The 26,432-nt window shown below is 41.6% G+C and overlaps 1 protein-coding gene across 1 annotated transcript in view; it reads right to left on the minus strand.

The window, feature by feature from the left end:
• Window positions 1–26,432, minus strand: part of SLC35F1 (solute carrier family 35 member F1) — a 246,953-nt gene that overhangs the window by 45,110 nt on the left and 175,411 nt on the right. The window contains exon 3 of the mRNA XM_065681006.1: window positions 10,445–10,572. Coding sequence (XP_065537078.1) covers window positions 10,445–10,572 — 128 coding nt within the window. The remainder of the gene's footprint in view (window positions 1–10,444; window positions 10,573–26,432) is intronic.

Here is a 26,432-nt window from a genome sequence, read left to right on the forward strand (position 1 = left end):
AATCATGCGGAGAATCAGCTGCACCCTCTGCTTAGCCTGCTCTTCAGAGCAGAAGGATCAGTAATATCTGTCGTATTCGTCCAGTGTTGCATGGTCAAGTATATGTGATGGATACTGAATTTCAGCATGCAGTGTGGTAACTTTAATACAACAGCAAGTGCTATATCCAGTAAGAGACACACCTTCTGACATTTACTTTGTTTTTCAAAAGAAGAAAGGGTTTGCTGCCCCTTTGAGGGCTTTCTGTTCCAATTTTCACACTGCCTTCACAATACCAGATACACTTGACTCAACGGTACAAAAGCAGCCGTGATGTGAACCCTCACAGAGCTGGCTGCTGGCTGCCATGGGAATTGTGTGGCAATTACGCTACCCTGTGACTGAAACCTTCTGCAGGAAAGGTGTGGATGCTGGCAGCATTTCTGACAGTTATTTCAAGCAAGTGAAATAAAAAGGGAGCATTGTTTTTACCTTTCATGTTTCTATTCGTTATTTCATCACAACTTACCTACTTTTTTTGCATGTTTTTATATAATCAATTAAACTGATTTAAAAACTATTACTTTTTTCATTCAGCCAGAATGCACGGTGCTCTGGGTAGGGAGACTGGTGAAAGAATCAGTTAGTGATGTCATTTGTTTAGGAAAAAAAAAAAAGTAAAATCTTAAATTTCCATGACATGAAGGAAACAAAAGCCAGAAGGCTGCTCCCAGTCCGAAGCCTCTTTAAAACAGTATTTTGCTCAAAATATCTCCGTTTTTTAATTAGGGCCACAGGACCAATGCTTCTATAACTGTTCCCATCAGTTCCTTTCATCTGTTCTCAGGATTTTCCCTGCAAACACAGAAACCTGTTCAAAATTTTTACCATTGAAAGACCTTCCCCTACCAACGATTTGCATGCAACCAGCACCTGAGATGGGGATTATCACAGCTCCAGCTTTGTGTGTACATACAAGGAATTCAGTGACTTCCTGAAGTTACGTTAAATGAAAGGTGGTGGTCACGTCCAACACACAGTTCTGCTCTGAACTCTACACATGGACACGCTTTACTACCAACACAAGTAATCGCATGTTGGCTCTTGACAGAAACCTTCCTTAGGACGCAACTCTTCATCCTCTCCTCTCATTACATGCACTGCAGCTGTGCTTATGCAAGGTCTGCTCAAATACTAGTAAGACATACCAGCAAACTGACCACTGAAATGGCCTTCCCTTTAATTGCCTTCTTCATCTAATTTTACATACTACTGTTAGAAACAGATCATCCAAAGTGTCGTGGTTTAAACCAAGCCACACAGCTCGTTCACTCAATACCACCCCCCCTTTCTCCCTCTTTCTTTCCTTCCCACCCTCCTCCTCGCTCCCGGAGGAATGGGGAGGAGAATCGAGAGAATGTAACTCCCACAGGTTGAGATGAGAACAGCCCAGTAACTAAGGTATAACACGAATCACTACTGCTACCACCAATGATAATAATGGTAAGAGAAAATAACAAGGGAAGAGAATACAATACCACCTCCGAACGAGTTCAACACACCCCCCCCACCCCCCTCCCCGAAGTGAGCTTGTGCTCTTCCGGGTAACTCCCAGTTACATCCTGGGCATGACGTGCTGTGGTATGGAATACCTCTTTGGCTAGCTTGGGTCAGGTGTCCTGTCTCTGCTTCCTCCCGGCCTCCCTCGTCCCTGGCAGAGCATGAGACTCACAAAGTCCTCAGCCAGGGTAAACATTACTTAGCAACAACTAAAAACAATTGGTGTTATCAGCTCTGTTCCCAGGCTGGAAGTCAAAACACAGCGCTGCACCAGCTACTAAGAAGCAGAAAAAATGACTGCTATTGCTAAACCCAGGACACTAAGACAGCAGACGGCTCTGCCAGCAGTCACATGTTTCTACAGAACTATTTTCTGGTTTGCTTCTCTCTAAGTAAGATGGCTGGATATGAGCTCTGAAGACCATTTTCTCAAAGTTACTTATTAGAAACGTCTCCCTTCTCTCCTGGCCAGGAAAAATCATGGATGTCTCCTGCAGAAAAACCTCTGCTTCGGCATTTCACCGGTAGAGAATATGCAAAATAAGCAGAGAACACCAAAATCGCTGTTGTTGTAAGGGGCACAGCTCAACTGACTTTAATGAGATATTTGTTAGTAAAAAGTTTGGCTCAGGGTGAATTTTACCATTAGAGGCAGGAGCTCTGGACACAAAGAGCTCAGTTGCCTCGGTCTTCACTGGCAAAGGCTCTGACTGCACCACCCAAGTCTTTGAAGGTAGATGCAGGGACTGTGAGAATGAAGACCTTGGGCCCACTGTAGGAGAGGATCTGGTTCGAGACCATCTTAAAAATCTGAACGCGCACAAGTCCGTGGGACCTGATGAAACCCATCAGCGGGTCCTGAAGGAGCTGGTGAATGAAGTTGCTAAGGCACTGTCCATCATATATGAAAAATCATGGCAGTCAGGTGAAGTTCCTGACGACTGGAAAAAGGGAAATATAACCCCCATTTTCAAGAAGGGGAAAATGGAAGACCTGGGGAATTACAGACCAGTCAGTCTCACCTCTGTGCCTGGCAAAATCTTGGAGCAGATTCTCCTGGACAGCATGCTAAGGCACATGAAAAGCAACAAGATGCTTGGTGACAGCCAGCATGGCTTCACTAAGGGGAAATCCTGCCTGACCAATTTGGTGGCCTTCTATGATGGGGCTACGAAACTGATGGATAAGGGTAGAGCAGTTGATGTCATCTACCTGGACTTGTGCAAAGCGTTTGACACTGTTCCACACGACATCCTTCTCTCTAAATTGGAGAGACATCAATTTGATGGATGGACCACTCGGTGGATAAAGAACTGGCTGGATGGCCACACACAGTGGTCAATGGCTCAATGTCTGGCTGGAGACCAGTAACGAGTGGTGTCCCTCAGGGATCGGTGTTGGGACCGGTCTTGTTTAACATCTTCATCACTGACATGGACAGTGGGATTGAGTGTGCCCTCAGCAAGTCTGCCGATGACACCAAGGTCCGGTTGATATGCTGGAGGGAAGGGATGCCATCCAGAGGGACCTTGACACGCTTGTGAGGTGGGCTGATGCCAACCTTATGAAGTTCAACCATGACAAGTGCAAGGTCCTACACCTGGGAGCAATCCCAGGCACAGCCACAGATTGGGCAAAGAAGAGATTCAGAGCGGCCCTGCAGAGAAGGATTTGGGGGAGATGGTCAATGAGAAAATGAACATGAGCCAGCTGCAGTGTGCGCTCGCAGCCCAGAAAGCCAACCGTATCCTGGGCTGCATCAAAAGGAGTGTGACCAACAGGTCGAAAGAGGTGATCCTGCCCCTCTACTCTGCTCTTGTGAGACCTCACCTGGAGTATTGTGTGCAGTTCTGGTGTCCTCAACATAAAAAGGACATGGAACTGCTGGAACAAGTCCAGAGGAGGGCCACGAGGATGATCAGGGGACTGGAGCACCTCCCGTATGAAGACAGGCTGAGGAAGTTGGGGCTGTTCAGCCTGGAGAAGAGAAGGCTGCATGGGGACCTCATAGCAGCCTTCCAGTATCTGAAGGGGGCCTACAGGGATGCTGGGGAGGGACTCTTTGTCAGGGACTGTAGTGACAGGACAAGGGGTAACGGGTTAAAACTTAAACAGGGGAAGTTTAGATTGGATATAAGGAGGAAATTCTTTCCTGTTAGGGTGGTGAGACACTGGAATCGGTTGCCCAGGGAAGTTGTGGGTGCTCCATCCCTGGCAGTGTTCAAGGCCAGGTTGGATGAAGCCTTGGGTGGGATGGTTTAGTGTGAGGTGTCCCTGCCCATGGCAGGGGGATTGGAACTTGATGATCTTAAGGTCCTTTTCAAACCTCACTATTCTATGATTCTATGACTCCAAAAACACATACAGAGACTGAGCATACTGAGGCGTTGGTTTTCGAGCCACAGATGTGTAACACAAAGACAGAACAGCAATTCGAAATGTGATAATCAATTAGATGCAAAATACACCCCACAGACTCCTACAGTATAAATGTATGGCATGCAAGACTTCTGCACAATGCTGATCTATCTGCAAACCTTAACATTACACTATTCTCTCACCACCCTGAAGCAAAACAGGAAACTATGGTCAGTCGTACGTGCATAGGATTGGGGAGAGGAATGGAAGAAGTTAAATTTATCTCTGTTTTTGAGATATTGCCCACTTCAGCGGGCACTGGAAAAGGTGGATCAACAACTTCAGTATTGCACATCCCCTGCTCCTCACCTCCCAGATTTGCTTCGAAATTATCTCAAAACTTCTCCCTCAATGCATATTAGTCTGTAGGGACTGAGCACAAAGTAAAATCTATTGCCATCCAGCACTCCTATAATAAGCACTTACTGCTGACTCCTTTCCTTTTCCAGTGGCAGTTGTTGAGGTACGAAAACTGCCAGAGGTAATTGGAAGTATGATGTACTGCTGAGCCTCACAGTGATTTAAGAGTAGATGAGAACATTGGCATTGTAGTCTTTACTGTCTGTCTCCTTGTGTCTATAAATCCTAGCTTTTACTACCTTTGTTTTCGTCATGCCAATCAAGGGCTTGATTGCTCAAAGAATCAATTACCAGATAAATCACTATTTGAGAACACAGCTCTCCCTTGGACAGCGCCTTCCTAGTGACATCATATGCATATTCTACAGTATCACTATGCAAGGCTCTGCAGAAATAGTCCAATTTCTATGTGCTATAACACAGAAAAATGGTAGCATTTCCTCTGGAGAGTGCAACACAACAGTGTAATATGGAGGTAGTAGAACAGTGGATTTCAGCAAGGAGAGCTAATTAATGGGACACTAAGGGAGAAGGGAGAGGGCAGTTTGCCTCATAATACAGCTTGGTATGATGAGAAAGCACTTAGCTAGCAGCAAAGGTTACAAATGTTAGCATCATAATAGGCTTAATGGAAGACATTATGGACTTGGTAGAATGTACGTGTGCGGTACACTGTAGATGCAGTACAGGGAAGTCATAACATAGTTTTAAAGAAATCAAATGTCTAGATCTAAATAACAGCAAAAATTTTGCAATCTTTAAATTCCCTCTGATTTTACCTGCTGTGTAGAAGGTGTCCCTAACAGTGGTTAAAATGACCTTATTGAATATTTATTAAACCTTCTGCAGGCCTACATCAGGGTTGTTTTAAAACCCATTTGCATTAATATGGAAAGTATTACCACAGGCAGTCCTGAAAGTTAAGCACATAGTCCATGGGATCAGGTGCTAGTGTACAAAAGAGTGTTTAATGTACTTTCTGTACCTGCTAGAGCTGATGTGCAAGAAGGCTGTAAAATCTACATTACAGTACATTACAAAGTCATATTAATGCACCAAAGAAATGAAAGATAATTTTGCGAGTTTATTGCCATCTGGGAATCAGAACATGTGTCAGAGCACGAAGTGTGACTGACCTCTTGCACTTCTGGTACTTCTTGAAATACATGGTTTTGGATATCAAATTGATCCATCTACAAACTACTGTGCCTTTTACCTGGCATATACTCAATTTTCAAAGGTACCCTCTAGAGAACAGTCTTCGCTTACTAGCCTGAGCATTTTCATGGCTGTGGGAAGCCTGAGTTTCAATCCCAACAGCTAAGGGGGAGCCTTAGCCGTTCCTGTGGGCTACTGTTTTCACAGCTATGACTTCACGTAAAAGGTGGCTCCACCCTTGTAATTTGGAGAGCACTGCAGGCTTTTTGTAAGCACTTGAGGCATCCTAAGATCATAGCTAACAAACTGAGTTCCTTGGGGTACTTTGATGTAGGAATACATGGCTTTTGAAATTGAAATTGGAGGCAGGTATTTAGGCATTTGTCTTCTTCGATACAGAAGCGCTCTGGCCATGCAAAGAACCAGAAGTTAAAGCTATCAAAGAAGGAGCAACCTGACAGGCCGGAACATGCTTTCATGTCCCTGGATTGTGCTCTGAGCAGCAGGTTAATATACACAGAACCAGGAAAATTAGACGTCCACAACATTCTAGATATGTAGGCAAGTAGATGTGAGTTTCTTGGACTGTTCTCTTAAATCTAGTTGCCCCTAGGTTGCACTGCAGGCACCTAAGGCTAACTTAGATTTTATCCTTAGCAATTGGCCTACACCTTGATGTCTGAAACATAAACAGCGCATTGGTTTTCAGTGTGATTTTTATGTCACCTAGTTTATATGGGAGGTCTTTCAGTTTGTTTCCTTTTTTTTAAGGGAAAATCACAAGTTTTAGGCTTCACAGTACTTTGATTTCGTCTTATGATGGAGCTGAGCACATTCTCAGACAGTAATTATAGAGTCCACAAGGATTTGAAATAATCAGAAGCACATCCAAAAGAAAATGTACCATATTAGCCTCTGACTTATGCCTCTGTGTCCTCATTCACTGTGGTTCTGAAAGCATCCAGTGAAAGACATACAGGAAGGTTTATTAGAAAATTCTGTTTTCCCAGACCCAAACCAAAAGGGAATTTTAAAGGAAAGTATACGAAAGATTGGGTGTGAAACAGTGGGGAAAAGTAGGGCACCATTTTCCATCTTTTCCTGGAATAGCAACAAGATAATGTCTATTAAAAAAAGAAAGAGGACGGAGTTTAAACTAGAAACTTTGACAGTCCTAAGATTTTAAATCTGCTGAATCCCTGGAGCTTTCTTGTGAAAGCCAAAGTGCAAATCAATTGCAATAAAGGTATATTTTTACAGTTAAACTTCGGCTTTTTGCTAGGAGCAGCTTAATGTTTTTTGCCTAAAAGCACCACAAGCCCAGTACACTTGCCTGTTAGTTTTGCATGATGGAGCAGATATCATGTGGGAAAAAAAAAAACAATGCTGTAAACCTGATTTCCTACTGAAATGGTGCGTGTGCCACCACCATAAAAATACTGCAAGATTTCTCATGTACCGAAGTGAAAATTCCAGAACATCTTACATTCTCCCCATCAAAAATGCCTCGGTGTAAAGCCTGTTGAGAATAATATCCTGCTGAATTGACCTGATTCTCAGTCAATGTATACATTGGGACAGCTCCCACAGCCTTCAGTCAAATCCATGCTGATTTGTGGTAGGTAGCAATGGATTCTCAGGTCTCAGTTCTGAAAGGATATGAACTCTCCTTACAATGTGCCAGCGTGCATTTATGGCCTCACAGGTAGTGCTCTTGCAGGACCAGGCCTTTCAGAAAATGCTTGAGAGACTGGTCCTGTCAGATTCTTCAGAAATCAGATTCTAGGAAAGTCTTGCTCTCTTCCATCTTTTACTTCCCATTTCCATGGCAGCGGGGTTGGAACTAGATAATCTTAAGGTCCTTTCCAACCCTAACTATTCTATGGTTCCATGATTTAGTCTTCCTTTCATACCATAACACACTTTGACCAATGCTGCTTCGGGCTGAATAATCCCTTGAGCTTCTTCGGTTTCATCATTAATTAGGGTGGTGTTTGGCTATATTTCATAAAATGTGACATTTGATTCAACATCTTAATGGATTACCACCTACTCATCCCATTCTCACCATATCTTTGGGCTTGTCTACGTTTAGAAGCCCATTCAAATTAAGGCATGAATTGAATTTAAAATGCAACAGGTATTCCCAGTCACTCCATGTGTATCCAAGCAATCCAGGACAACTATGGGAAAAGGAGATACTTCTGAAATTCCACTCCTGAAAGCAAGCTTGACATATTTGAGCTTCAACCTCTTCGTCTTTCAAGCTACATAGGAAACAGACCTGAACTCTGTTGTAAACTTTATGTGGAAGAGGTCTAAAATGGACATGATGCTGTCTATGCCCTATGACAGTTCTCCTGTTCCACCCTTCCTCTCTCTCAATATGAAAAGAGACTGTGGTTCATTTCAACTAACAAATTCCCTGCCGATACACAGGTAATGTCCTTGAACTCTCCTGCCTGCTTCCTCCTCACACTGTAGGTTTTGATTGCTCACACTAATGGCTGTGTTCATTGCAGAAGAGCATCTTCTGGAATCAGAGTTTCATGGGTCTGGCCAAACGAACCTCTGATATATGCTTGCTGGTGGCTGTAGGAGATGGGATTTAATGACCTGTACTGTCTTGCTCAGTCTGCTATTTCTACCTGCTTTGAGTGAACACGCAAAAGCAGCAAATCAGCTTTCGCTTTTCTCTTTGAGGCTTTCAGTAGCTATAAAATCAGAAGACAGTGTGAGACTTAAGTGGATTTATGCTTTACTTTATACCGAGTAATACCATTTGAAAAAGTGTTAAAAAGCAATATTACATTGTCTGGGCACATGTCAGAATTCTCAAAACAACATTCTGATGGCAGAGGCATTTGTGAATATTTAGCATAAACCTCACACACAGATTCCTTGAATTCATACTTTTATTTTTGCTTCTTATTCAGCTAAACAAGCTCAATATTTTCCGGTATCACATTTCAGCTATGGAAGAGATAAAAACCTAAATTAGCTTTGTTTCTGCAGAACACTGACTGATGCTTCTCTGTTTTACTGGCTCTAATACAAACTTCAGGCAAGTAAAGTTTAAAATGCACTGAACACTATGCAGTGTTGCCTAGCTATGTAGAGACAATGTAAAAAGGGAGTAGGCTTGCTTTACAACAAGTAGCAATGAAGTATTCAATGTTTTCCCAAGACAGACACTTTTCAGGCTCTTGAAAATGTTTCTATTATTCACTTCTCTGCTTAAATTGGAAGAAGCCTGATTCTTTGGTGTTTGTATTTAAAGTATACAGGCTGGATCTTTGCAGAAATTGCTACCCTAGCTTTGGTCCACTGCATGTATAATTTTTTAAGGGAGCGTACAATTTTTGACAGCTGAAGTTAAGCTGTTATATAACATAAAACATCTAACAGCTAGCATTAAAGCAAGACTTCATCATAACTACATTCATTTTACTTAATGACAACTTTTGCACTCAGATATAATTATGGATTTCTAAAAGCCTGAATTGGGTTTGCATGGCAAGGGTTTGGTAGTTGGGGGGGCTACAGGGTGGCTTCTGTGAGAAGTTGCTAGAAGCCTCCCCCGTGTCCATCAAAGCCAATGCCAGACAGCTCTAAGACGGACCCACTGCTGGCCAAGGCCAAGCCCATTAGCAATGGTGGTAGCGCCTCTGGGATAACACAGTTAAGAAGAGGCAAAAGCTACCATGCAACAGGAATTGCAGCCAGAGTAAGAATATGTGAGAGAAACAGCCCTGCAGACCCCAAAGTCAGTGCAGGAGGGCAGGAGATGCTCCAGGCACCAGAGCAGAAGTTCCCCTGCAGCCCGTGGTGCAGACCACGGTGAGGCAGCTGTGCCCCTGCAGCCCATGGAGGTCCATGATGGAGCAGGTCTCTACCTGCAGCCCATGGAAGACCCCACGCTGGAGCAGGGGAATGCCTGAAGGAGGCTGTGACCCCCTGGGAAGCCCGTGTTGGAGCAGGCTCCTGGCAGGAACTGTAGCCCTGTGGAGAGAGAAGCCCACACTGCAGCAGGTTTGCAGCAGTGCTTGTAAGCCCTCACAGGAATCCATGCTGGAGCAGCCTGTTCCTGAAGGACTGTACCCATGGAAGGGACCCACGCTGGAGCAGTTCATGAAGAACTGCAGCCTGTGGGAAAGGCTCACATTGGAGAAGTTCATAGTCTCTTGTGCGAGGGATCTCATACTGGAGCAGGGGAAGAATATAAGGAGTCCTTCCCCTGAGAAGGAAGGAGCAGCAGAGACGTGATGAACTGACCACAGCCCCCATTCCCTGTACCCCTGTGCTGCTGGTAGAGAGGAGAATTTGGGAGTGAAGTTGAACCCAGGAAGAAAAGAGGGGTGAGCGAAAGATGTTTTTAAGATTTTGGTTTGTTTCTCATTGCCCTTCTCTGATTTGATTGGTAACAAATTAAGCTGATTTCCCTAAGCTGAGTCTGTCTTGCTCTTGACGGTAACTGGTGAGTAATCTCTCCTTGTCCTTATCTGCAGTCTCTCATGACACTCTCTCACTCCTGGTCAGGGGAGGAGTGACAGAGCAGCTCTGGTGGGCACCTGACATCTACTCAGGGTCAACCCACCACACAACATTTGCACTCAGATCTGATTATGGAATCCTAAAAGAAGTCAGTATATTTTTGTCAAGTACAATATAAAGTGAGAAAAACATTTCAGCCCGTACAAAAATATTTCCTTAAAGGACCAAATTAAGTAGATAATGCCAAAAATGTGATCATTAATAGTTTAGCAAGGGAAAATAAAATTAAAGCCAGTATGGTTTTGTACAGTTTGGAAAACACTGAGTAATAAAAATGGTCCAATATTAAAAAATGTGTTTTATAAGACAGCATTAAAAGGTATACAGAAGACATAGACAGTAACTATCTGTCAGCGCACCAAAGCCACTGACCTTATTATCTTACCTCAAAAGGGAAAATCCTTTGAGTTCTTACCTGTACACTAGTAAGAGTGGTGTATTGATAAGCTTTGACTACCAAGTAATTGGCTTCTATATCTATTATTCCCAGGATCATGTACTTCCACCATCTCCTTTTCAAAATTGCCAGCAAGTTTTCTTCTCCTACGGTAAGAATCAAGAAGAATTATGTAAGAGTTCGGTTGACATGCACAAAATATCTGTCTGTCAAGAGAAATTATCTAGCACATCTCTTGCATTTACAATATGTACTTAAATAGCACCATATACAAAGAGGTACTGCAAGGACGTGAAGACTAACATGCCCTATTTGTCTTGCAGATATTAAAAAAACCAGCTTGGTGAAGTAATACATGAGGGTCAGACTGACTTTTCACTTAAGATGTAAACAACAATGGGAAAAACAAGTGCAGCTTCGGATTACTGCAACTATGTTCTTAGTTTTATATATACACATATGAAATGCTAAAGAATAGAGCAAATTACTACATGCATTTATACTTTCCATACGTACTGACAAATGCTGTATCACACATGACACAGGAAGGTTTTTCCAGAGTGGCAGATTGTAGTATTTGCAAATACGATGGAATATTAGAGCATCACCTTTGGGCAGATTACGGATTCTGTTCCAAAGATGGTTATTATCCTCCAGGATAATAACCATGTTCCAAGGATGGTTTTGATCCAAGAGGTTCAAAATATCAGACTTGTTTAGAGAAAGGTTGCACTGAGACAGATTTTGCGTGACAGATTGTTCTGCTACCAGGATCGATTTCCGAGGTAAGCAGGTTTGCTATGTTCTATGGGGGCCCTGTCAATCACCCAGTACTTAATTTCCACCACATGAAGACTGATAGTACAATGCGGCCTGCAGATCAAACCTGCAACTTTCAAAAGGTCAAAGCTTTCCTCATGCTAGGCTAGGAATTATTACTGTTCTCCGCTCAAAAGAAACCAGCTCATTAGTGAGGGTAGGCAAACTGTTACTTATATGCATTACAGTAAGCTCCAGACATGATGAGAGCCCACTGTGAAAGGGGTTGGACATACCGACTGTGGCGAACGTGGTACAACTGGAGGTCTGCAGCCTAAACAGGAATCCAAGTAGGGCTGACCTGTACTGCCAAAGTATCAGAAATGGAATTTGAACCGTCTTTAAGAAAAAACCCACTATTATCAGATTTGTTCATGCTGCTGCAGCCTTTCTAAGAGCCTGTGATCATCAAAATGAGTGGTGGAAAATACAGAAGAAAAGGAACATTATTGTCAATTGCCACTAGAACTTGCTCAGGCTTCCCAATTCTCTCTCATCATTTTCCTTCAACACAAGAGCGTTTGCTCTCTGGTTCAAACAGACCTGGTGATATACGAGCTGCCATACTACTAGAAATGGCAGGCTCCCTATAGTACAGGAATATCTCAGAATTTGTAAGATGCAATCACAGGAAAATAGGTAATTACTTCAGAAGTTGATTCAGAAATCTTACATGTTAATTCTTGGCCCCACTGAGTGACTCGAATTAGGATTTACCTAAACAGAACATTTGAGTCATTTGATGTTTGTTCTTTAACAGATGCTCGCACAAATACGCTTCCAGTGGGATACTATTAGGCAACAACCTAATTATTTGCTAAAGTGAGAATGACACTGAGTGCAAAACTGTAAATGCTAAAAAGCTTTCCTTCCTTCCCTCCCCTCTCTTTTTCTCAATAAGCAGTAGAGAAATAGCAGAAACAATGTGGTGCGTAGGTAAATTATTTAAGACCCTAAATAAGAAGTCAGTGCATTCAACCACACCAAACTTTACTGTTACCACCAACTTACAGCAGAACTCATGAAAAAGAAAATTCCACCCTTTGGATATTAATTATGGCTACATTTACATATTTTTTATGATGATTTGAGCACGCATAAGTATTTTAGATCTTTTGTCTTGATGAGTTTAGGGAGGTATTTTCAAAAAAGCATTTGAGATTAGATGTCCTAATACCTACTAAAATCACTGTAAGCCACACAGATAATTTTGAGGTACTGAAACTATATCTCTAATATTTATGCTGCACAGATAACACCTTTAAAACACCAACTGGAAACCATCAGTGCCGTCGAATGACATGGTTAACATTTCAGAGAGATTTTTTTGTTTTAATTGTAAAGAGAAAGTTTAAAGATTTCAGACATCAAAGTGCAGTCTCAATCTGAATAGTGAAAATCCCACCTGATTTTATTACAGTAGGACCTTGGTGGTACCTACAAAGCAGAAAGTAACAACAGGCTCAAGAAATGTACAGACATTAGGTTGCCTGAGCAAGGACTATTAACATACATCAAAGACTCTTTTGCTGCCTTTGGTTTGTTAGTGCTGTCTTTCTCCAGCTTCAGTTTCCAACCACAGATCACTGTACTGCTCAGATGTGGACAAATAAGTTAGCTTTAAAAACAAATGTATGGCCATGACTTCCGGCTAATAAGTAAAGCCAGAGTTTCCAGAGATGGAAATGAAATCTTCTACAATTTTAACTGATGTACGGGGTTCTTTTGCTTTCTCCATCCATTCTGACAGAAGAAAAATATTTGGCAAGCACTATTTGATTAACAGCTCTGAGATGTTCCAAACTGCAGAAGATCAGTTTCAGCTGAGAAGGCTGGGCAGAGCAAAAAACAATGCCAAAATAGATTTATGCAGGCATCCTTGTAGGCCCCCTTCAGATACTGGAAGGCTGCTATGAGGTCTCCACGCAGCCTTCTCTTTTCCAGGCTGAACAGCCCCAACTTTCTCAGCCTGTCTTCATATGGGAGGTGCTCCAGTCCCCTGATCATCCTCGTGGCCCTCCTCTGGACTTGTTCCAGCAGTTCCATGTCCTTTTTATGTTGAGGACACCAGAACTGCACACAATACTCCAGGTGAGGTCTCACAAGAGCAGAGTAGAGGGGCAGGATCACCTCCTTCAACCTGCTGGGCATGCCTAGATAAGGGGGAAGCCTTAACTTAACTTGGGAAGACTGAAATAAAAAACAGGGAATCAAGAGCTTTATTCAAAAGTCTACATCCTGAATAGAAACCTTTGCATAAAAAGAAAGTGGGGGAAAAACATCACACTTCATTAAGAACAAAACAAAAAGAGACAATCTGTTGTTTGTGGTGGTTTTTTATTTCCCTTGATGACAAATCAAAGCAAACTAATAACACAGGTCTTCTGAGTTGTAAGCATTGTAGGCCAAAAGGACTGAATGCAGATACCTACGCCTGAAATAGCTGCTAAGGCATTTTTAAAGCTTTTTTCTCCTAACATCTTTCAGATGAATTTTTTAGTACAAGATAACCAGTAGTTTGAAAATAAATACCTCTCCCACTAAATGTAAGGGGAAGAGGGATTACATCAGATCATGTGTTTCTGTTATTATCTCAATAGGACTCCGAGTAAGGCTGCCAGCCAGTCATATAAACAAATATTAAACCATAAAGTGTGCAGGTTAGCTTAAAGAAAACATTTCCAGTGAGTCAAAGCACATACTGATGCTGGTGAACATGCATTTATATGAGTGCACAGAGTAGTACCATCTTCAGACACTGCTATCTTTGGATGGATATCCCCTTCCAAAAAACAAACCCCTAACTTCTTGAGTTTTTGAAAATATAAGCCTTCCTATTCAGTCTAACCCAAATGTAATGCAGATTTAAAAGCAAATTGTGTACTAAGAATATTTTAAGATTCAGAAATCTAGAATGCTGTTAACACAGAGAAATATGAATCCCTCTCTTTGCTCTTTCCAGAAGGATAGATTCAGGTTTTTACATTTTTCACTGATTTTGCAGCGAGACACACTTGACAGTTATATATACAGAGGAGCTCTGAGTGTTTGGAAGAAACCTACAGCTTTGCCTCAGCTGGCTGAAATTAGAAATCAACAAATAAGCTGCTTTATAGAAGAGATGATTCTACATCACATAATAAGGGTTTACCCTTGGGGGGTTACAAAATTAAAAATAAATTGGAGAGAAAATTAAAAGAGGCTTTAGCTGTGCAGTGCCTACCAGAAATACATATATAGATGTGAAACACCCTTTTCACATTCACCCACACAGCTGCAGAGGTACAATAAAAAAACCAAACAACAGCCATTAAGACAGCAAATTCCCAATTTTTTGTGATGGGCTTGGGATACAGTCAGAATATCAGCACTGATAGACCTGAAAATAAGCATATTGCTTCTCTTTCATCCCCTGCAGTCTCTCTCTTTTAATTCAGACAATGACTTGCTATTTAGATCCAGATCAATGAAGGAGCTGTGCTTTCCTTCTGCTTTACGGACCTTGGCTGAAGAGATCTAAATGTGTGCATGAGTTTTGCAAGGGGAAGGCAGTGTGGAGAGGGAGGCCTGCTGGCCACATTGGTCCTTCCCCTACCAATAGAAGTGCCAGAGTCAGGTGCTACATGGTAAAGAAGCAATAGTCTCACAGAAGATTAAGATTATACCAGAATTTACTAATTATCACTTCCTTTGAAAAAGAAACTCAGTTACAAAACACAATTATAGGATAATTGTTTGTTTTCCATTTTCACCCATTGTAGTGAACTTTGCAGATACAGAACTACACCAGTACCAGTGTTGCTTCTCTACAGACTTTGTAGTCCTACAGCCCTGCATAGGAGCAGCAGAAGGAGGCAGTCAAATGGAGTAATACCATGTAGGGGTAACAAAAATCTTCTCTGTATAACCATGCCAAGAGGCTGCCATGCCCAAAACACAAAACTTTGCTTATCTCCTGCTTGGCCAAGTTGCTGGTTCAGGGGACTTAAAACCTGTTAGAGAAGACTTTCAGCTCTCCACAAAGCTCAAGAGACCTGTCCCTCTTCTGTGTGACTAGAAATCTTCTGGCTCAAATCTTCTGACCCTTCTTATTTCCTCATATCTGCTTGTATTACTGATAAATACTTTATGGTAATGCTGTTGCCTAAAGGCAAAACACCACCACTGCTTAATTATTCATGCAATAACGAAAATATTCTCCTACAAGAATGCTCCTCCAGTGTGGCTTCACAAAACACCTGAATATACTGTGTTCACCTTATGAACAACTGCTTATAGGCTGCACTGCTTTTGTTCTATACCACGTTTTCAATAAATCTTTTGCTAGACTAGATAAATTCAGCTCCTTCTGCCTCCTCAAAACATCTGATTTTATCCAACCTGATCTTACCAAGACCTCCTTTCTGCTTCCTCTCCTGTGATGGGAAAACTGTGCAACCCACAGACATGCTGCAAACAGCTCAGAGTCACTGCTGCCAAGTGCCTTTCCAGCCACTGGCCATGAGTTCCCGCTGCTTGTCCTCTGCCAGCATTCTTGCTTTTGGAGCTGCACAGTGAGCCAGAGCAAAGAACTGTCTGGAAACAAAGATTCTGGGTTTTCAGATCAGTTTTCAGACTGTCCTGAGTGATCTGTGACCAAATTAATATTAGTCCTGTAGGAGGTGAGAACTGAGTAACAGTGGACCTACACAAGGACAACTCACAGGATGTGAGCTGGCTACATGCCTCACTGGTGGTGAGCGATGTCGTGGCAATGTATTTTCAACTTCTTAGGAAGTAAATCTTATGTAACAGTCTCAGTCAACAGATTTTTTTCAGTTTTGAAGGGGTTCTATTTACTCTCGTTGTCTGTTTCAACTCCATAGTGTTTGAACGTCTACCTATCACAGAATGACAGAATGATTTGGTTTGGAAAGGACCTTAAAGATCATCCAGTTCCAGCCTCCTGCCATAGGCAGGGACACCTTCCACTAGATCAGGTTGCTCAAAGCCCCATCCAACCTGGCCTTGAACACTGCCAGGGATGGGACAGCCACAACTTTTCTGGTCAACCTGAGCCAGTGTCTCACCACCCTCACAGTAAAGAACTTCTTCCTTGTATCTAATCTAAATCTAACCCCTTTCAATTTAGGAGTTATCATACTAACATTTATTTGGCTGGCACTTTGGAAAAAGGTGCTTTATATAATCTCTGATCTCCAGATTACCACAGGAGTAGCACATATTGAAGGTAAGGTTTATAACCCCTCTGTCTGCTACTTTTGTAATTTTGAGCCTCCTCCTTTCTGTAATATGCTTAGACCATTAACAGGACATGCTTTCCAGTTACTAAATCACAAGCTTATCTGAAGTATTTAGACTTGTTAATTCCTTTTAGAGATTTTGCAGATCAGTCTGGTTCAATTCTGGATGTAAATCATAATAGCTGAAGTCAGGTCTAGGAACTTGAACGTGCATTTTCAAATAGCATGAAAGGATTAATTTCTGGTGCCTTGATTTTGATCCAGCCTAAGCTCTGTGGTAAAACCTGATAATCTTCAGATGTCTTCTTATTTCATGAGATTACTGGTCATACAATTTACTTTTATGAGTAAATTACAACTAAACCAATAAAGTAGTCGGTGATTTTTGCTGATGCCTCAGTTTCTCTCTACCTGGCTGTACAATAGATTACATACAGTTTTTCCTTTGGTGGCAGACGCAGTGATATGTATTACTGCCATGGATTACTGCAAGAAACAGACCATGTCAAGTACTGTTAGAAACCCGAAGAAAGCTCTGAACACCACATTGTTTCGAAAACCAGTCATCTAAACTCCTAGCCCTTTAAAATGCCAAGATAAAAACCCCACTGATATTTCTAGTACAGTTTCCATTTAAGTTATCTCCCAGCCTAAATTTAGGCAAGCACCTTTCCTGAAATGGCAGATCGTGCCCTGGGATAAGCACTTACACCTCCGTAATGCAGGACATGAGCACACTGAGAAGCCAAAGTCTTCCCTAGAGTCTGAGATTCGACTATGTCCTTACGTCTTCATGCATGAAATTTTCAAAACTAATTTCTGATCTATGTACTGTCAGATTTAAGTTGCCTCTTGAGCTAATACTGTAGTCTGTCAGCTTTTGGGATTCAATCTGGCTCACTCTCACGCACAACTACTTCAAAACAAGTAGCTGGAATAGATCATCATTATTATAGCTTAGTCCTTTCCAAAAGAAACAATATTCTCTGCTGTTCTAAAACAAACATATTGTTTTACTCTGTGAGCTCTGCAGTTATATCCTTTTTTCTTTGTTTATCCTATTTTATCTGCTATGAAGCTACTTACAGCACTGCAAAGAAAGATTTTGAGAAGAAAAAAAATCTCATTTTCAAATTTATCAGGGTATTAAGTGAAATGAAATAAATCTGTATGTATCTCTGCATATCATTTATAAATCTGTAATTTGCATGAATAATTTATCCTGCTGGATAATCTTGAGCACGTTAATCACATCCATAAGACTTACTTAAAAACAAATAATCTTAAAGAAATAATATTCATTGTTTAAGGCCAAGGAATAAGTTAGGGTCCATGAGGGGTTTTTTTCCCTTTCATCAACTCATTACAACTAAAGTTGGTTTAGGCACCTACTCACTCTGTCACATTTTTCCCCCCACCATACAGATAAGAACAATGAATTATTACAACTGATCCTTATAAAGTTGATTTCCCAGAGCACAAGATTTGCCTGAGATAGTGAAAAAAAAAAAAAAACCAGAAACCAAACAACAAAAAAAAAAACCCACAAAAAATCCCCAAATAAAACAACAACAAAAAAACCCACCCCATGATGCAGATTGTCATTACTTTTAACCACCCAAAGATCAAGCAGATCCAGCTGAAACTGAATTTCTAGCCTTGCCTTTAGAAAATAGTAAGAAGCGAATAAGGAAATCAAGGAGCGTGTATTTTTCTCTGCTTTCCATCAGTAATGTTTGAACACACTGATCCAACTTAAAACTAATCTGACAGAGTGCAAAGATATTTGTTCCTAGGGTGCATAGGTGAGTGAACAGAAATGAGAAAAAATGAGAAAACCTAACATCACTGATGCTAAGTATAGGCTTGGAGGTAAACCCAGTTAGATACCAGAGACTGCACTCTGCATATTCTTAGGCACCAGCTCATTCAATAAGAGACATAAATTCCTAAGAGATCAGGCAATACCAGTTCTGGGACTCACCAACTACCTAGTAGCAGGTGCTGACATATGAGCAAGGACTGTACACAACATGTGGTAAACATGAAGGAGAATCTGCTTTTTACAAGCTATGAAACCTAAAGATATCTAGTAAAGAAATCTGTCTGCTGATGACTAAGAGGACAGAACTATTAAGAGGAAAGAGGCTACTGGTGAATAACTGAAAATGGGAGTGTTGTATTTTGTGGTATGAACACTAAAGGCACACACATGCACTCCAATACTGTGATGATTTCTGTTAGCTTAGCAACAACTAAACTAACATTTAAAAGGGCTGTTTTAAGTAGAATAAGATGGGAAGCTGATGCTAAAGAAGCACTGCTGGCAGAATTAAAACTTCTGGAGTCAACAGTGTTAACCAATAATATATAAAATCCTAATACCCAGCATTATTTCACATCATTGCCCAGGGCCAAGAGGAGAGCTGAAGAGTTCAGAATAGATTAGGGCTGGCTGCCTCAAAATCAATATAGCTTTACAGATGCTTCATGATCTCTAGAGGGATTTCCTATTCTTCTGCATTAAGAGGCTGCAAATATGCGCTAAGTCCTCTTGGAGTATCTATTTGTGGTAACAGCCATGGGAAAAACTAGCAGAGTGATTCCCCTTCTGGGACTTTCCTCACACTGCTGTTGGTGAACTGGAATAAGGCTTGATAAACTTCCAAATTAAATATTATCCCTGGAGGAATATACAAGCTTTGGGAATGTGTCGCCATCATGGGTTATAGCAAAAGCCTCAGACTGGAACAACCACAGATTATTCAAAAAATGCCACTAATAACACATGAAGCAGAAAATGTGGGAGCTGCTGTTTGGTTAAAGCAATTGTGGGGCCTGCCCAGGACACTTGTCTCCAAGGTGACCAGCTGCAGAGGCTCAAGAGAAGCACGTAAGACACACCAACCCATTGTGGGTCCTTCATTGTTGGCCACAGCATGAGCATCTTGTTTTATGCATGGCAGTAATTCCAAAAGGCATGAATGAACCCAGTAAAGAATGGAGAAAATGCAGGCATGAGCACATAGAAATACATGGAACACAGTGGCTTCAAGTAACACTCAGAGCTGGTATATTCAATAATTTGCCTATTTCATGATACTATCAGAGTCATGCACACCAGAAATCTCAATGTTGCATCTATAATAATCAAAAGTACTTAATCCTCCCTCTCTGTTTATATCCTTTGCAAATACTACTGACGTATGTCACTAAAAGCATAAAAAAAATCACAAAACTGTGCTAATTAATAGGAACAAGGCATCATAAAGATACTGTGTCAAGTCGACATTTATAGCCAATTCAGCTGAAGAAGCTAGGGATTCGTTATCACATAATCCTGAATGAGTCACCCAGAATGACTGTTAAGACAGAAATCAGGCCTGTTATTTTTTCTGGAGGACGAATTTTTGGAACAGGTAGTATTTCGTTGCATACCTGTTGTGTACTTAAAACAATGGGGTCTCAATGTGATCTTTGGAAATGTAGCAATATCATTATCAGGTAAACACCATTACACATCCATGTATCTACATAATGGAGCAAGCAATCTGGAAGACAACGGGAATGCTGGAGAGCAGCCCTCCATCCAGGGTACCCATAGGGCATGCACTTCTCTCCTCCTGAGCTGGCAGAACCGAGCTAGAAAAACCTTACAATGGAGTCACATCTGTAGCATTTCTGAATGTTACAACACATTTTCTCCATGATTCAAACTCTGTAACAAGACAGCTTACAGGTTTATGAAGCACCTCTAGTACGTGCACGGTCAGTAGTACATTTTCCTTGTCAGTAGTACATCTTCCTGTATTTTTGCAGTTTTCACAAGCACAGTTGTCAGGACTAGCCCGTAAGTGCAGTTGTACCCAGAAAGGTAGAGAGCTGTGCAAGATGATGCAACGCAGTTCAGACATTGTTTTGCTCTAGAGAGAACATTAAAAGTTAATTAAATGCTCAGTTTGTACCAGCTTAGCTTCAGTAAATTGGTCAAATCAGCTTTGTAGCAGGGACTAAACCTAACCTGGTCTCATTTTTGAGCAAAATAAAGACTGCCGTACAAAGTGATAACCAACGTCTATAGACAAAGGAAATTTTGCGTCCCTGCTTAGTGTAGCCTTAAGCTAGTTTATGAAGCCTGAAAAATACAGAATCTGATTATGGTAGCTGTGCAACTGAAATAATGAGGAGATTGAGAGTGGGACTAATAAGCAGTTAGATGCTACACTACCACGCTGGAGGTCTGCAGTCCCCTAGAAGTCTGGCAAAAATTACCTGCAATGAGATGTACAAACTGGGAGATATTCAGTAGGTGCTATTATAACCTGAATTATAACCTGAATAATGCATCTAGTGCTACTGATGACTGGAGATTGTGCACATGCTTAAGGTATTGAAAAAGTAATTAATTTAACATGTCTTATCTTTCCACGGTAGAAAGTGATAGCCAATAAAAGCATGATAGAGAAATCCAGGATCTCGTCAAATATACACAATAAAGTGGTATAGTTTGGATCCTCAGGTGTCACGTAGCAGGAAAGCTACTGCCACTGAGCTGCTACTTAATCAGTGAAAGACTAATATGACACTTGCTACTCACTGTACTAGTGTAATAAGAGAAACTCCATTAACTCATCCAGTGTGAGGCTGAACTGTGCATCTCTTGGAAAAGCCAAGTGTGGCTTTAGGATGAGCTGGTGCTAGAGGCAGAATCTGGAACCAGCACATAAGCAGGGGCAGTTTGGTGCCCACTCAGGTCCAGTTCCAGAAGAGCTGTGAGTCCTGGCAGGGCACGAAGAGACCAGTGAGGGAGGCAGCCACTGAAAGAAGGGGCCAATACCCCTATTTTGGCTTCAGGATAAATGCAAGTACATTGCAATGATATATTAAGATCCCTTCTAAAATAATCAGCACTTGGTACTTGTCATCTCTGAAACTCACTTTCTGTAAACTCTCCGGTAACATGTGGTACTGAGTCATATAGTGCTCAGCAGGGCACACTCCTCCCCAGCGACTCAACATCTATCTGAAAACACTGCTGAGAGGTATGCAGACTTGACAGACCAGCTGTGAGGAGTGACTGCTCCTCTCCTGGTCCAAGCTGATTGCCATAAAGCTCAAAAAATCTTCAGCAATAAAAAAGCTGTGATACTCAGAATAAGCAACCCTATTCTAGACAAGTATTTCCTTTACATGCATTCTGAGTTATAAGAAAAATGCTGAATACCTCACTGTCATTAATCTTACCATGTTGCCTGTGCTTTAATAGTAACTGACACTGTAGCCTTTCTGCAACATTGAGAAGACCTTACACCTATTTGAGTCCTTTTTTAGGATAGGAAATACTTATGTGTTAGGAACATATTCTGCCTGATAACTGCAACATGAAGTTCTATAATGTGAAGCAGCAGCGTTAGAATAGGAGAAACTTGCATCACATGCAGTTAACATCCAAGCAGAAATCCCATCAACTGATAAGGTATCCAACCATTAATGCATGAATTACAACCATGTATCACAACTACAGGACGCCTCCTTACACATCCAGCTGGTTAGTTACACCAACAAAACCTTTACTATTCTGCCATCTATCATTTTGTCCAGGAGCACACCATTCTATGCTTTCAAGCATATGTATCTGACTCAGATACTACTGATATTCTTTGATAATTTAATCAATCCAGCTGAGAGAGAGTCATCATTTTCTCCCTTTCTCTTATTTCACAGCTGAAGCCTGGGGGCAGTTCAGTCATGCAACAACACTTCAGTGCAGGAGAAAAGAGAGTCAACGCACCTTCCTAGCACAAGCTGCTGAGAAGTGACAGAGCATTGAAGGCTGCAAAGCACACACAGAGAGAGAACATTTTGGTATTTTATATATGAGAGTGTTGTATTGATGCACCCAATGCTGAACAATGCATCAGAACAATACTTCAGGGGAAGGAAACCATCCCCAGAGCAGAGTGTCACATTGGCAATCCCACCCCTCAGAAAATTCAACAGCACAGGCAGAATGAAGGTATATCACACAAGGTGAGGCAGTCAGAAAGCCTGAGCAGGCTGTACACCCTTCTCAGAGAAGAGATGTTACCTCAGTTTCAGTGTACTTCATCACAAGGCCATGACGGATAAGTATGAAATTGTTAGTAATGGTAAAATAGCCCCAGGCTGTGAGAGAAGTGAAATAATAAGCTTTCAGGAAATTCAGTTAATATAATAATTCTCATAAAACACTGGGTGGCATCTAGCATCAATACAACCTACTGGTTTTAAAGATAAACTGGAAGGATTTTTTACTTTTTTTTTTTAATGGAAGTCAATTCACAGATGATGAACCTAAACATGAATTTGATGGGAAAAAGATCCCTGAATTATAGGTGAGAAAGCCAAGGGTTCTGTAACCCCAGCACACAAGAATGAAGCCCCCTCTGAACATCAAGTACCTTTCCCCATTCTGTGTTACTTAAATACATATTCAGGATTTTTTAAAATTATGACCTTGATTTTCTGCATTCTTGTGCCCAGTGAGTGCAACCTGGGTAAGGATGAGTTACACCTGCTTTGTTCAGTGTGGTAGTGCACATGAAGCACACAACCGCAGAGAGTTTGGGCTCTCTGCGGTGTGGAAGCAGCACTGGGTATCTCCAGCTCACATCCTCTACAGCAGATCTATAAACTGTAAAACATATTCCTGCTGTGAAGGCTCAGCCCTCCAACAGTAAGACAAGCTGTGCAACGTGAGCACAGGTTTCAGAGGAAATTTATGCAGGGCAGCCCAAGTGAATTAAATCCTTTGGGATGTTCACACAGTTGCGGGTTTCTAGTTGCAAGCATCAAGCTGAGCTCTTCTAGTGAGAAACTCCCAAAAGGCAATTAATATTTGATGGCATAAAATTCAGCATGCCAGACAGATGGCAAAGGAAGAAAATGAAAGTAGCACTTAGTAGTGCTTGGACATATGCGTTCACCTGTTAAAACCATACATGCAATACCTGCATAATAAGGGGTGCTTTATCTGCTTTGCTGGCAGTGACATTAGGCTTATGTAAGAAGTAGAAACACCTTGAAGAAATTTGTGAGCCCCTGAGATTTATAGGCTGATCATGAGATCTCTATCAATCCCCAAGCAAGTGCTGTAGCTAGCTGCAGTCTCAAGTGCACCAGTAGGAGTTCAAAAATCCCTTCTTTTTATTTCATCTTCCTGTTCTCTGTTTCTCTCCCTTGCTCTCCAGATTTTCATGGAAAACCACAAAAAGCCTTTCACGGTCTCATGGAATGGATCAGCTTATCATTATGCTTTTTATCATCTCTCATGCATAAGCAATAGCACACACACATATCTTCAGTCATTTCAGCCTGGCAATATGGATCATAAAAGATCTTTGCCATCCCTAAGTGAGCTAGAAGACAACGCCAATGGGATGATTAGGCCTGTTTATGTGATTAATTACAATTTGATTTAGTTTTAGACATATGACATATATGGCTTTGATTTCTAGACAGGAATTAGTAACAAGAAGTTTTTAGTTCAAAAATAGAAACCATCAGTTCTTTCTCACATTGTGGCAGCAAAAGACTACAGAGCTCTCCTGACAAACTCTCTATTTTTCAGCCCCAGATCCATAGTAACTATTCAGGTCTGCTGTGATCTGTCTTACACATCTTCTCTAAAAAAAAATCCTGCTTCAAAATAAATGATTGCATTTAGAATTACCTACCAGTTTATATAATTTGCAAATAAGGAAGGTTGAAAAAATATTCCTGGGATTCAGACTTCTGCATAAATTTCACCAGTCAAAAAAGCAATAAAATTTGCTTAGACAAAACGAGAATTTTAATGAACATTCAATGGTATCTCCAGTGAGGAGAAAATATAAAAATTTCTGCATTAAAAATATTTGTTTTACAAGTTTGAGATTTCTCTTTTTTTTTTAGTTAATTCATTTTTCATGGTTTTATTGTTTACATACTTTTAGGAGAAGCAATGTGAACTGACTGATTCATGGTACCATCAACCTCATAGTTGGAATACTGTTTTTATCACACGAACCTTTTGTAATAAAACACAGACTAAATAGAGAAACTTTGATTTAAAAAAGAACATAAGCTTCCCCTATGAGGTATCAAAATAAATGAATATGAAATAAAATACTACTGCAAATAATCACTATGCACAATGAGTATATTCTGAGATGTGGCTGTATGTTCTCAGCTCCTGCTTCAAACCTGCCTTGAAATGTGCAGTCCTATGTCAGAGTAAAGGCCTAATGTGGATGGCCTTGCCTGGGCAGGAAGGGCATCAGTCACATTATTTTATATCATCTTACTCTGTGATATCATATATATCCTTACTTTCTGCAAATAGACCAGTCAGTCTCACCTCTGTGCCTGGCAAAATCTTGGAGCAGATTCTCCTGGAAGGCATGCTAAGGCACATGAAAAACAACAAGGTGCTTGGTGACAGCCAGCATGGCTTCACTAAGGGGAAATCCTGTCTGACCAATCTGGTGGCCTTCTATGATGGGGCTACGGAACTGATGGACCAGTTGATGGACAGTAGAGCATTTGATGTCATCTACCTGGACTTGTGCAAAGCATTTGACACTGTCCCACACGACATCCTTCTCTCTAAATTGGAGAGACATCAATTTGATGGATGGACCACTCAGTGGATAAAGAACTGGCTGGATGGCCGCTCACAAAGGGTTGTGATCAATGGCTGAATGTCTGGCTGGAGACCAGTAACGAGTGGTGTCCCTCAGGGATCGGTGTTGGGACCGGTCTTGTTTAACATCTTCATCGCTGACATGGACAGTGGGATTGAGTGCGCCCTCAGCTAGTTTGCCGATGACACCAAGCTGTGTGGTCCGGTTGATATGCTGGAGGGAAGGGATGACATCCAGAGGGACCTTGACACGCTTGTGAGGTGGGCTGATGCCAACCTCATGAAGTTCAACCATGCCAAGTGCAAGGTCCTACACCTGGGTTGGAGCAATCCCAAACACAGCTACAGATTGGGCAAAGAAGAGATTCAGAGCGGCCCTGCAGAGAAGGACTTAGGGGTGTTGGTCGATGAGAAAATGAACATGAGCCGGCTTCAGTGTGCGCTCGCAGCCCAGAAAGCCAACTGTATCCTGGGCTGCATCAAAAGGAGCGTGACCAGCAGGTCGAAGGAGGTGATCCTGCCCCTCTACTCTGCTCTTGTGAGACCTCACCTGGAGTATTGTGTGCAGTTCTGGTGTCCTCAACATAAAAAGGACATGGAACTGCTGGAACAAGTCCAGAGGAGGGCCATGAGGACGATCAGGGGACTGGAGCACCTCCCGTATGAAGACAGGCTGAGAAAGTTGGGGCTGTTCAGCCTGGAGACCTCATAGCAGCCTTCCAGTATCTGAAGGGGGCCTATAGGGATGCTGGAGAGGGACTCCTCATTGGGGACTGTAGTGACAGGACAAGGGGTAACGGGTTAAAACTTAAACAGAGGAAGTTTAGATTGGATATAAGGAGGAAATTCTTTCCTGTGAGGGTGGTGAGGCACTGGAATGGGTTGCCCAGGGAGGTTGTGAGCGCTCCATCCCTGGCAGTGTTCAAGGCCAGGCTGGACAGAGCCTTGGGTGAGATGATTTAGCGTGAGATGTCCCTGCCCATGGCAGGGGGTTGGAGCTAGATGATCTTAAGGTTCTTTCCAACCCTAACTATTCTATGATTGTATGAAATACAGTGATAGGTAAATAATTAAGAGTAAATATTGGAAAAGACACTTTTTTGAAAGAGGGTTTGATACCAACAAGCCTTTAACAGCTCTTTCAACCAGAATATTTTGTGTGCTGGAAACACACACACTGATGTTTCTAAGTGTTGGTTTGATTTGCATTCTGGGAAATTCAAGAATTCAAATGCAAAATATCCCCAAAAATTATTATACACTTTCCCTCATTTTCCTGTTT

Source organism: Lathamus discolor, chromosome 5, assembly GCF_037157495.1.
Source record: "Lathamus discolor isolate bLatDis1 chromosome 5, bLatDis1.hap1, whole genome shotgun sequence".
NCBI lineage: Eukaryota > Metazoa > Chordata > Aves > Psittaciformes > Psittacidae > Lathamus > Lathamus discolor.